Source organism: Lepisosteus platostomus, chromosome 8, assembly GCF_059453375.1.
Source record: "Lepisosteus platostomus isolate fLepPlt1 chromosome 8, fLepPlt1.hap1, whole genome shotgun sequence".
NCBI classification, from domain to species: domain Eukaryota; kingdom Metazoa; phylum Chordata; class Actinopteri; order Semionotiformes; family Lepisosteidae; genus Lepisosteus; species Lepisosteus platostomus.
Genome location: NC_142618.1, coordinates 47,152,761 through 47,167,009, shown reverse-complemented (window position 1 = coordinate 47,167,009; position 14,249 = coordinate 47,152,761). Strand labels below are relative to the sequence as shown.

Genomic DNA, 14,249 nt, shown 5'->3' with positions numbered 1-14,249 from the left:
TATTCCAGTTAAAGAGTAAGACCATTCTTGAATCCAGGTAAAGGTTGGGTTCATAGCTACAATAGCTATCAAATGCATTCAAACCCCCTGGACTATGTCCCATTTTGTTGTTACAATATGGAATCATCCATCCATCTATTTTTTAACTGGATGGAACTGCAATATCATGTGGGCGCCGGAGCCTGTCCTGGAAAACAACAGGAGCGAGGCAGGATACACCCTGGACAAGATCCTGTACAAGTCTATCACAGGACACACACAGACACAAACACACACACTCAAACCAGGGTCAATTTTCCCAGTAGGCCAATTGACCTACCAGTATGTTTTTGAGAGGAAACTTTAGCACCCCAGAGTAATATTTGCACAGGAACACAGGAAGAACATACAAACTCCATGCAGACAGCACTTTAGGTCCCTAATTGAACTCAGGATCCCAGCATAGCGAGGCAGCAATTCTGACCACTGTCCTCTGTGCTGCCAATACGGAATCTTAATGTAATTATCTGGGATTTTTAACATTGATCAACACAAAACACTTTATAATGGCGAAGTGAAAGCATAATTCTTCTGATCTCCTTCTAGAAATCAATCCTAAGTAGAAAATAAAAAATTACTGATGGCAATCTTTTTATAGACTGTTTTTCCACAATATTTGTTTTGGCAACAGGCTCCCATAGCAGAATGTGAATCTTGGCTCTGTATTGGTAAAGTAATAGAATGATGTGGTACTGAAAACTCTGAAAGGTAAAAGTGCCCAGGGAGTCACAGGGGTTGACATGTAGAGTCAATGGTAATCCAGCCCAGCAGTGACTAAACCAATTCTGCACTACCACCTGAGGAATTCTGGGAATTTCCTTATGACATTGACCAGATGGAACCAGCAATTTCTGGAATGTGGGGCATAGCTTCATTTAAGTATGAAGTATTACATAATTAAAAGATTATTTAATTCGAATTGAAAAATTTTAGCATTCAATAAACTCTTGCTTGTATGTTGAATGCTTGTATGTTACAGTTAGAAACACATAATTTGTGATGTTTTTTAATTTCACTTAGAAAAGTTTAAATGCCAAGTGATTCATTATCAGTCATGGGCAGTGATGACTTGTACGGTAATGAGTAATGTGTGAAAAAAAACCATCATTTAAGTGATTATACAATAGATTTTGTTTTATAATTCTTCAAATATCAGAGAAAGGAAAGTTTAAACCTGTACTAATCTAGGAAAATGACTAAGACATCTTAAGAAAGCTAATTTCAGTTTGGAAGTGAATATGAAATACTCACAAGGCTTACTTGTATTGGCTGTAATTTTGGGCAAAGGGAGCTGATTTGCACAGGAAATTAGAAGTTAACAAACTCCCTTCAAACACTTAAGAACATCATTTAGCCAGCATAAAAGCAGGTGTCTGTGGGCGGGTTTGAGAGCTCTTAGAAGCTTTTTAAAGAGTTTTGAATGAGGTTGCACTGTGGATTGTGAAACAGCTGAACTGTTTGATGCTGCTGTATTTTGTAGAAGGCTTTTAATATTCAATGTTGTGTTGGTGTTTCCCCTAAAATCTCCTTTGTTGTCCAGGCAAGACCTAGCCTGCAACAGATTGCAATGCTAGCCACAGTTTTGATAAGGAGTGATGCAGGAAAGACAATTTAGCACAAAAGGCAAAAAATGCTGTCTTATATAATTACAGTACAGACAAACATACTGCTTCAAAACATTGGCAATAACAATTATAATAAACTAACAATTTGCATGAACTTTGCAACACATGCTGCATCTTAAATTGTCAGTATTCAAATTCGAGAGTGTCAGAGAGAAAGATGCCACTTTTCCATTATTTTTCCATTATTACCCCTCTCAGTGTTTGCAGGTTGTCAGAAGATGAACAGTTTGTGTTATTTTGATACAAGATGTAAAGAAACAATTGCCGATTACAATGCGCATTTCTGCACTTTGAAAATAAAATGTGCTGGGTTGTTCTTGGTTGGAAGTGGACTGCACTCCCACCTCTGTTGTATTCTTTCATCAATAAAATAAGATTAAAACTTACATATCAATATCATATTAGCTTTTTACATTACATTATATTGCAAAGTTACACGGTAAGCCATCTCACCAACTGTGTTACCCAATAATTCAATTTCCCCCAAAAAGATTTCATAATAGGCTTGTACCAATGTAATACATACTTAAACTGTTTGGTATTCTCTTAATTTTGTACATTTGCTTATAATTGTTGTTGAAATCAAACATATTAATTGTATTTTTTGGTTTTCCTTCCTGCTATAACTTTTTAGGGCATAATGCCTACTATAGGAATGCAAGCAGTCACAGCACAGTATTGTGAAGGTTTGAGATTAGTTTAATTGTAATGAAAATTACCAGTTCCAGAGAACACTGAAGGAGACGCACACAACGTGTATTTTCCACAGTGCCCCGAATTACAACACTTTTGCAGAGGTTCTTGTAGTCACTATTGTCACAAAAACATTACCTTAGATTAATGCTCGCAATATAATTGCAGGTTTTTCTCCTTACTAGTCAGCCTGTCATACACACAGTGTAGTTTATCGACTATATGGTAGCTTGAAATAAAAGCATTATGCAGTAGTGATGTTAAAGTAACAGTACATTGGATAAAGTCATCCTCTCATGACTGAATATCCCCATATTCATGGGCAATGATGTACCAGCCCTGAGTCATATGCTTCTGTGACAGCTGTTTGTAGCTTGCCCAGGTCATGTGGTGATGTGGTCCTTTTTGTCATTGAATATGCTCAAGTAAATAAACTGGCCAAGCTGGGAAACACTGACACAAGAAAGCCAATCCAGAGCAATTTTTGCCATTTATTGTCACAGACAGTCTTACACTGTCATACCTCAAGAGGAAATTTAGATGTTGGTGTCTGCAAAATGTGATGGTGACAGGGTCTTGTACAAGATTGAACCTTAGCAATAAACTCACTGAACAGTGTTTCACGTTCAATGAACATTTCTCTTCTCTGCCCCAATGTCTCTTTCTAGTGCTGTATACAGTACATGTCTGTACAGTATGTACTATACTATATAGTATTAGTGTATGTCTACAAATGTTTGTATAGATCTTTCATCATGTTTCACCATCTGTGAAGTTTAATCATCTTTCATTAGTGAACTAAATTGATGTCCAGTGTCATAAAGACAGCTGACGTGGTCACATACCTACTGCAACCTACTGGGGCCTATGAAAAGCGTGGATACAACAGTCTTGTAAGACACTCATATACAGTATTTTAAGACTGTCTTTAAGCATTGTTGGAGATTCATTGCCTTCGCTTCATGATGGCACAATTTCACTCACACATCCATTGTGTCCGAAGTGGTACCAGAGTCGACTGATGACACTCCAATAGAGCTGAAGCTCTGATGTGCCTTGGGCCTGAATCTGGTGCTGTGTCTGGCTGAGACATACAGTAGTGGCACTGTTCAACACATCAATGGCTCCTTCTGTGGCTCACCTCGTCAGATGTCTTGTCCATCAGGACTACCAAGCTTCCAAGTGACGCTGCCGTTTTTTTATTTATTTCCACGTGAATGTAAGGGACGATTCCTTGAATTTCATGGAAAGACTATTGGAATGCATACATGATCCAATACAATGACAAAAATGGCTACATTGATCTCTTAAAATTACACGCATGCCATACACCATTCATTAAAAGAAATGCAGTAAATTCTAAAATCCCATTTAACTATTAACTATATATAACTACTTTTGACCTGTAATGTTTCATTAATTAAGAATTACGTCAGGGCCAAAGTTTTAATATCATACCTTTAAGTGTGTTAATGGTAGATTTTCATATCATATATGGTTATAAGGACTTACATAAGGATTGAATAAAGCATGCTAGCAACATGACCGTGAAAAAAAGTTGTAGGTGAGAGCAGTATTCTTAAACTGTCAGTGGCAATTGGTTTTGTTTAAAAAAAACAATCTGCCATTGATGCCTGTTTGTTCCCTGTGACTTCAGCTCTTTAAAAGCACACAAAAATTGTGTCAAGAAAAGGTGAAGAGGACAGTCTAGTTACTATATGGCTAGACCTATTTACATAAATATAGTTAATTTGAGGTCACTATTTAATATTTAATTGAGTATTTAATTGATTTACAAATAATTGCTAAATTAGTCTTGTTCTTTTCATTGCTCATATGCCAATGAAATGCATTGCATAGTAATTTAGTAATTGGTACTAGTGTTTGGTATGGTGTGGTTAGTCATTTTTCCATAAATTTGCCAAGCTGACATGCACGTTTAATGTTTATATACATTTACAATTTAATGTAAATAAGTAAAGGCATAACAAATACAACGGGTAATGGTAAATTAGACATGAATAAAATAATTATAAATTACACATTTATGATTAAGCTAATAGCTATGTAATTAATAATCTGTAAGGATCACTGCCTACCAGGTTATTAACACTTTATTGATGTTCTCCTTGTCTATTACTGGAATCATATTATCAGATTGATACAAAGGGCCAGAAATCTCAAGAAATAAGAGTACCGAGTCCTTTAAAAATAAAAGTACTGACTTCTTTCCTTTTCCTTGCTTTTATACTGAATTGTTGATACCAAATATATGTGAACAGCAAAATTATGGATGAATGTATATTGGAAAGCCTGTTTTATGAGAAAACATTTGTACTGTATATGGTCTTTAATACAAACAGCACAACAGCAGAAAGAAATCAATTGAAAACTATTTTAAAATAATTATTCTGCTTAAGTAATGGTCACTTTTCCTCAATCCTTTCAATGATATTTGATGCCAGGTGAAAATATTATATTGAATGTAGCATGTTTTTGATAAACGCAGGAGTGTGGCAGTCCTTCTCAAACATCAAGGAGCACTTATAGAAGTTAAATTCTCTTTCATGTCAGTTGTATTGCAGCCTTTCCCACTAACAGACTTCTCAGCATGCAAGAAACAGCATATTGAACTAATCTTCAAAATGAACCTATTAAAGCCATCTGGGTTTGGGTCTCATAGGAGTCTAGTGCATAAATCAAAAGGATTAGACTATGAAGATTTACTGAAACATCAATATAGATATTTTAGAAGTGTGAATTGTAAGTTATTTTATTTTCTTGTTTGGTCTGCATCAGTACATAGTGAAATCAATTAATTCTTACTCATGATACAAATACTACTTCACTATTCAGATAAATGTATGAATATGCTGGGTATCTTAACTCCAATACAAAAACATATTTTGTCTATTGTATTAATTTAATTAATTATTACATTGTGTATTAGACTTGTATTTTTCAAAAGCGGTTTCCTAATTCCTCTATGGCTATGGGAAAATTAGAACATAAAATTGATCAAAAATGAAATGTGCTCTTTCATACTAAGTCTGTTTTATCATGAAATGGAAATTTTGGCTGTCACTGAAAGCATAGATCTTTTAGGTATACTTGTTTAAGCTTTTATGTGAGTAGATTATCCAGTAATGTGTTTCATCATGCTTTTCTTAAGGGAGTAATGCATTTTTCATGCTCTGAGCCCATGGGACTTTTCTTAATAAAAGGATTTTCCATGTGATTAAAGATTAATATTAATATTGGAGCACAGTAAAGATTGCACACAAAACACAACATAGACCACACAGAAGAATTTAATTAAACAGTGGTCTTTCAGAAGGAAAAAATAATAATCTTAAGTGTCTGACTTTCTAATTTTGACCTTTACAAAATAGTGGCTTTGGTTATTGATGTTTTTATCCTCATAAATTTACACTAATGTGGACTTGACTTTTATCCTGCTGTTCCTTTAATTGTATGGTTTTCAGAATAGAATTGTAAAAGACAAGTAATAGAAAAGAGTCCAATAAAATAGACTATTTGTTGTACCTCATATGAGTGAAATTCATATTTGCATGATGAAAAGGTCTGATTATATTTTGTGTAATAAATGACTTGTGTGCCTTCCCATATGGATATAAAAGGCTCATGCAGATCATTTCTTGTGAACCTGGAAACACTAAGTTTGCTATAACTGTTTTTTTGTGTCTAAGGATTGTGCAGTACTGATTCAAGAATGGATCGGTGGATTGGTGTTTCATCTATAACTACAAGGATTATGCTGTTGAAGATATCCACACACTGTACCATGGCTGCTAATTCATTTAGACTGTAGCAAATATAGTCGTGTTTGTCCAAAGAGCCGAGAGAGACACCTTAAAACGCCTCAGAATTCAAGTGTTTAAAAAGACTACTACTTATGGAAAAAGGCTTCATAACCACAACTGCCTTCAGGATTAATACTGTTTTGGAAGAGACGGTAAGATGTGAGAAGCGATGTGGTTATAGTTTTAATAACAAAAGCAGTTTATCTCTTCATCAGACTTTGTACCCTTAAGGCTGGGTGGTAGCAAATTCTTTCTAAATAATCTAAAACAGTCCAAGATTATTAACCATCAAGGTTTGTAAAACCACTGGTTAGGGGTGGAAGTAATTTCTTTTTTTTTTTCAAAATGACAGCATGGGAGATATTTGCTGATAGATGAAAACCATCAAATGACCGCAGCTATCTTCTACCCAGATATGATCCCATTACCAGTGAATGCCAATGAAAATATTGCTAGTTCTGCAGTCATCACTGCTGTTATTTGGACTTTTGTTTGGCCACAAAGGGAGTAACATAGTGTAACATGCTGTAGTAAGTCTCTGGTCTCATGAACAGTGGGCTGTGTTTTCAACTCCCTGCTGCAGTCACTGTTGCTGTATGCCAACTGAGGTAGTTTATCCCAGTTGCTCCAGTCCACCCAGCTGTATTAATGGGGACCAGCATTTGCGTCCTGGAAGAGTGGACTCATGTGATCTCTTAACTGTATAATACCACAGAACCCAATACAAGCTCTTGCCTGATTAGCTGCTGTGGCAACCTTTAGGAAATTAACCTACCTTTGACATGGAAATTCTTTAATCCTTCTACTCAAAACTGAAGAAGAATTAAACAGCCCTTAATCAGAAGCAAGGAAGAGGACTGCTTGAGAATGAAATACTAACAGTACCTAAATGCAAACCTACCACACTAATTTACCAGGTGGCACAAACAGACCCTGTAGTTTGATGAGACAATTCTGAATTTCACTATTATGTCAATGTAAACCTTTTGTGACTCCCGATAAAAGCAGTAACATTTGATTTTATTGCAACATGTTATAAAACAGTATCTTGATCTCAATATTTGCTCTAATCCAGTGTTGTTGCAATCTTTTTCATAGCTATCTCCCACTTGACACACAAAATATAAAATGATTGATTATTATCCGTATCACTTAATGAATCAGTTGATAAATACTTTTAATTAAACAACTCTTGAGGACAGGTGAATGTATAATAAGGTTTGATAAAAAAAAACATATTGGATGTTTTACTAATTTTGAAGATTTTCATAAATGGTTCTCTGCATGTCAATGTCACTGACATCTGAAAATCGATAAGCCAAACTACGCCATGCCTATGATAAAGCAGTGTTCAAGAGAAGAAACAAGTGATGATTACACATTTGGTGAGCATAAAAGTAAAAAAAAGAGTTGTTTAAAAAGAGTGAGGCGTCAAATTAAAATATTATTACAGTATGTACTGGAATGAGATATTATCCCTCAATAGAGGCAGTAACCAAACTAAATTTAAAAAAAAATAGTCAGGAGATTAGACATTGAAGATCAGTGATGCAATTGATATCATCTATTGAAAGTTTTACCCAAAAGATGTGCAAAGGCAATAAATATGTGGCAAAAGTGACATTTCTTGATATGCTGATAGTACTGTATATCTAGAATGCTTCTCTGTTTTTCAAATAATTTTCAGATAATTCCAGGAAACTGTCTCAGCATTAGTAGGAAGTTGATTACTATCAGGGATGTTTGAGAAATTTAAAAGCAGTTAGACATAGCTTGGATTTCCTGAGGGGTAATTTACTTATCATATTCATGGCAATTTTAAAGCATTGCTGGAACATTTGTAGTTGGGATTAACCCAGCTAAAATTTGCATGTTTTCATTTTTTTTTATCTCAGACGAACAGCAAATACATCTCTAGGCGTCATGTGGTTTGGCATTTATGGATGTTTGTTTACCATAATTTCCATACTTAATACTTCAGTCCCATTAGCCTTTTTATGAACAGGATGGCTGGAGAATTGTGTTCAAAGATGTCTTGTTTTTCCTTTAGTTAAATACTGAATTCCCCATAGATTCCCTTTCGCATCCAGATTGAGAATGCCTTGTGAGAATCTTTTTGTAACATTTTTAAAGGTCTAATAATAATAAAAAAAAATTAATATAACTTGATAAATTACAGAATCTATTCTCTCATGATTACAGTGATGCTAAAGAAATTAAAACCTATTAGTATGCATTGATTCATTGCCAGTCCTGAGCAACAGTTCACATTGGAACATATTATTTTAAACAGGGCTCAGTGGCACGAAGCATATTACAAAATTGACATCACATCACATCACATCACATAGTGGCGCTGCTTGTGCTCTGAGCCCGTAAAGTCACGTAAGGCCTCAAGATGACTCGAACCAGTTTCCTTCTTTGCCCATCTGCCTGGTTTGGAGGGAGAACACGCTCCAAGACACGTCTGGGTGTAACAATAGATATCAAAGAGATATTCAGCAACTTTGAAATTTTCAACAACCTTCTCTAGATCTGAGCCTTCCTACAACTTTCATCCCTGCACTTGAAAAATGTCTTGGGCTTGAAGGATGAATCTTTGCTTGAAGCTCACTATCTGACTGGGGGACTTTACAGGAACAGATGTTTTTATTCTGAAATAATGTGAACCACTAATTATTGCACTCGGAGAGAAGCCATTCAACTAATTGTGTGACTCGTCAAAGAGGCTTTGTGTACCAGATCTGATTTGTATTTGTCGAAGGAAAGGGAGTGAACTCATTTTAGGTTTTGAATTCACATTAGAGTTTGATTACATTTATTTTTTCCTCCTTATAAGTATTTGAGCATTCAAGCCAGTATTAAAATATTCACTCAAAACATGCATATACATTACTAGTAACTCAACAAAATGAGATATTATTGGAAGTGGCTAAATTGGTCTGTAAGGTATAAGATTCTAGATTTTTAAATGTGCTAAACACTGCTGTGAAGGATATTTCACATGACAAGAGCATAGAAATAAATTTGTACTGTTATTGACAACCCTGTAATGCCCTAGCATTTATTCTCTATGAGATAGGTGATCATCATATATAGATCATAAAAATAAAATGTCTAATGCATTACTTTTGTTTTGTTTCCTCTCTTCAATAAATGTTTTTGAGCAGCTATAACCCATTGAGACCATTTTGTGCTAATTAGTTTCTTACTGTTCTTGAACTCCATTAACTCCTGTACTTGTAGCAAAGTTATACACATGATCACTGCTGGATGTCCCTACTGGATGTCTGTGAAGCAGAAAATTTACTCCTGAGGAACTTTATATCATATCAACAAAAGCAGCAGGGAAACAAAGTTTCTAAGTTACTTCGATCCCTGAAAAGGTGTGAGGTCTGCTTCATTATGTTTACTGTCTTTAGTGTTGGGAAAAGTTACCCAAAAGATGTATCCATTACAATTCCAAGTTACTGGTGTAATGGATTACTTATATAATTAACAAGAAATTTAAATTTCAGAAAAGGAAACTTTGTACTTTTATCCAAAGTAAACAGCAATTAAATTCAGTCAAGATACTAAGTATAAAACAATAACAAAACCACAAAAAACATTTAAGTGTGACATTAATATGTTGCACATATCTTCATCTACAGAGCGTTAAATTAAATTAACTATACCAGGGCCGGTGTGATTATATTTGGTTCATCATTATTTTAAAGCCATAGAAAATGAGAGAAGTCTTCAGTTTCTTTTTTAATTTTATGCACTTGTGTAAATTAAAATCCTATACTTAAAAGGGAAATTAAACATGCTTCACACTAGACAGACAATTGAACATAAATAGATTAATTGTGCTGTACTCTAAATAGCAAGATACACACAGTAAGTGACTTGAATTTTTCAAACTGAGCTTTGATATTAAAACACGTTGAGTGAAAATTAATTTGGAAAACAGACAATTTACCAGATTTTAAAATTGTGAAAGACAGGTGCTTGGTTTCTTTTGTGATTTTGAATTATGAATCATTATTCTCCTTTCAGAATTTCCAGTAATGGATTTTGCAGAACTACTTTTCATTTGGTTATTTTTAGCCCAACAATATGTCAGTCTTCATTAACCTTTTTGCTTAAATATCACAATATGTTGATAGACAAGGAAAAATGTAAATATAAGAGAGACATGAATCACATCTACCATGACTTGAATCATTAAATGCGCGACTGTTATTCATCAAAACTTCTTCAGTCATCAAGTATTGGACTACATATGGTATCCATCTTTGCCCTTAAAAAAATTTACTTTTTGATAACATCAGCTAATGCATTTCATGTTGCTTTATTAAAATCCAGTCTGGGAATAACACTTTGTTTTAAAATTTCTTTTCAAGCTGCAGTCTTTAGTATAACTTTTTAAATAACCTACACAAACAAATAATCAAAATCAATTCAAATAAAAACATCAAATCTTCATGCATTTTAGATTATCTTTATATAACAGCAACAAAAAATAACGAAGAGAAAAGAGGTTGAACTTTGACTCCATTTGTTGAACTATTGATTTAAAAAATATTAATATCAATTCAAGGAGACTTGAGTCTGCGAGTAAGGTGAAATGTCTTTTTTAGCACTAAATAAGGTATTTGACTGTAGATCAAGGAATAAGAAGAGCTCTCTACTTCCCCATCTTGTTGGGTTGGGATGTCTCATTATTTACATCCATTTCTTTTGTGTGTCTCTTGCTTCTACTGTGTGAAGCAGTGTGTGTGTGTGTGTGTTTCTGTAAGTCTGTGTTTGAGACACTTCCTTTTTTTGCTTTTTGCCAACTTTGGTGTAATTACTTCTAATTATTGTAATTTGTGAGGTCATGACCTCATTATTCTTTAGATCAAAGTCCAGTTTTTATAACCATCAAAGTTTTTCATTCCGAGTTAACAACACTTGCGTCTGCTAGGAAATGGCTGTGGCCTTGGTCTAAATTAGATTAAGCAAAGTCTTATGAAATTTTGAAGGGCAGTATCAAGTTCTTCCTCTGTTGTCTGCTTTTTTTAACAAATAGATAATGTTGTTCTTCCTGCTTAGAACATTCCCCTGGGCGTTAGTTAGATCAGCAGGATTTTCTCTGAAACTGTCACAGAGCTTGAGAGGCAGCAGTAATTTCTTCAGTCTAAAGAGGTTTGTGCTGCAGAAGCAGCAGTATGTAGCTCTTCTTTGCAATTTAGTTTTCATTTCTTTTAAATGCAGTTCATATCTCAACTACCGGTAGTTTAGTATGAATTCACCATCTTGATTTGAATTGGTCTCTAACCAGCTGCATTGTGTGCATTTTAGGTCTAAAATTTTCAACTAGAAAAGCTGTTCTTAAGCTGTAGAATCAAAGGTTCTGAGGCAAAACAAAGATTATGTATCAATTGGAATACATATTAAGTGACAGGATTATTTCAGGAGCACCCATGAAACAAAAACCCAGAGACAGAAGTGGAAACTAAAAAAGGAAGTATGTGTAGAATAGAACCATAAAGTTCTACTCTACACATACTTCTGTACACGTTCTTACATAAACTATCATGGGTATCTGGTACAAACCATCCAGCTACAGTACGTTGGTAAATCTTATTTACCAATTAGATATTCAACTTGTATGATGTGTTTTGTAGTGAATAAGTGTCCTACCATAACTTTAATATTAAATATATATATATTTGGATTCACTGATTGCATGTTTAAACAATCAAAACACTATAGCCTGAAAAGCTTCAAGTGTTCTACCATAGTTTTTTCTTTTAAAGTTTTTTTAAAGTATTTAGAAATCTAACACCATTAGGTGTTCAAATACAGTGCAGTGTTAAAGTTCTTCAATTCTGAAGTTTTTGAGAATATATCATATATAATATACCATATATCATATAGTATATCATATATCATTTAGTCTTAAGCAGTGTATCAAAGCTAAATTTATAAGAACAGGCACAGCATCTACTAACAAATTGGTATCATATTACTTAATAACAACTAATCATTCTGTTAAGCCACATTCCGTAAGTAAAAATCTCAGTTGTGTACTGAGGAGAGACACTCTGGCAGTTCTGCAAAGGAGAGGTTGTTTTTCAACCTTATTAAATAAAGTCCGGACACTAAATTCATTCTAGACTAGAAATTCACTCAACATTTATCACAGTGCTTCAGGTGGTTCTAGAACTTTTTTATCTTCATTATTGAAGAGATGGCTTGAAGTTGGTATAAGATTTATCCCTGCGTTTAAAAGACAGTTGCACAGATTTGCAATCTGACATGTTCATTTTTTTTCTTGCTGAGATTTATAACAAGAGGATTGGTAAACTTACCAGCTAACATAACAGTTTGATAGCCTATACGAAATATTCATTCATGGTGGTAGGTTGCACGTTAATAAGCTCTGTCCTCTGATTACTCTATAGAGCTTTCAATAAGCTACAAAAGATAAAAAAAAACATGTATTTTGGATCATGAAAATACAAGTGGCGATATAAGGTAAGGAGATATTAAGTGGATACACTTGTACTGCCGTTCAGATATATTTGGATAGATACAATATGGGTGATTTCTAAAATATGATAATGTTAAAGTAAACCAAATCTTGGTTAATTTAACAGAAATGAAACTGATAAGAAAATGTTTTATTTTTTATCCTGTAGGGCTAATTTTGCCTTGGATGCTGATAGAATAAATAATATTATATAAAATGTGTGAATAACAAGAGAGTTCAATCACATTTTTCCATTGAGACTTTCGTACCATTTGTTTAAATTTTATATTGAGCTCAGTCACGTTGTGTTATTTATCTACAGACTTCAGCACCTAAATATTGTGTTAAAGTGTTTTCCAAAGTGCATCATAGGAGATGCCCTAACAGGAAACTGCACCTGGTAAATCAAAGCTTGAAGTTTGAAATCCCAATAAATGAAATCATATTATATTTAAGAAAAGTTGTATTCTTGTCAGTAAACTGCCTCTGGGGCAAACCCTTTACAGGTATAGTTCCTATTTGACCTGCTTATTTTAAGATTTAGAACTAAACTCCACAACATTTTAAGAGAGCTTTTTTATTGTTCTGATGAACAAATAATTAGACTTCTCAAGCCCTGCAATTTATCATCAAGTTTAGAACAAAGGTAACAGTCAGCATTTTCCTTGTTAGCACGTCTGTATTTTAGCCATGTTTGTGCTTTATGCGGAGAAGAGGGATAATGTCTACTTTTTTACCATGGAATGGCACAAAGTTTGCTAAAAATATCACTAGGAATTAATGCTAACTCTGTGAAAATTGGTGCTACATATAATGAAAATGTATAATGAGCGTCAAAGGATGACCATTTTTTTTGTAGTAGGCACACTGACATTTTTAGCACACACAAGAAATAGGTAAATTATGCTGTTTGATATTTGTAATCAGCCTTATTGATCAACAAGGATTTTACTTTTTTTGGTTCCAATTGTTATTTCCATAACCCTGTTCTGAGTGCCTGTGACTTTAAATCTACTTTTTAGAAAATCGGCTCAAATATTCATTTATACTCTCAACTGCTGTCAATGAGCAAAGCCATCCGTCTGTGAAGCAGTCAAAGCTGAAATGAACAACCTTTACATTTAGAAATAATACAAGATTTTAACCAAAAATGTGTTGTTTTTGTCTTGTCTCTTATTACTTGAATGCTCTACAGCTCCAGGATATCACTTTTTGTGTTTTTTTTTTCTTTAGAGAGAACCATGAAAAACGTGGAGAACAAGCTGGATCAGATGATACCATGAAGAATAGCTCACAGGTCCTCTGCTGCCAACTGCTTAGTAAGTAAAGAATGCTTTTGCCAGTGTGTTAGGGGAATCAGTCTAATGAAAACTCTTCCATTGTCTTTTACTCATAAGTGCCAAATCATTTCTGGATGAGTCTTCTGGGGTGATCAGTGATGCTTATGTGAAGAGTGCAGCTCTGCTCTGCCCCTGGTAGGATCTGATCACAGTCACTCATGGGTACAGAACATCCCTAGACAGTGGAACACCCAAACGCTGAGTCATTTTCTGTATATTGTTGACT

General features: G+C 34.3%; 1 protein-coding gene across 3 annotated transcripts in view; it reads left to right on the top strand.

Annotated features, from left to right (window-relative positions):
• Window positions 1-14,249, top strand: part of tmem108 (transmembrane protein 108) — an 87,675-nt gene that overhangs the window by 27,213 nt on the left and 46,213 nt on the right. For all 3 annotated transcript variants that reach the window (XM_088643739.1, XM_088643737.1, XM_088643740.1), the window contains one exon: window positions 13,917-14,002. In XM_088643739.1, coding sequence (XP_088499865.1) covers window positions 13,963-14,002 — 40 coding nt within the window. In that variant the 5' untranslated portion in view covers window positions 13,917-13,962. The remainder of the gene's footprint in view (window positions 1-13,916; window positions 14,003-14,249) is intronic.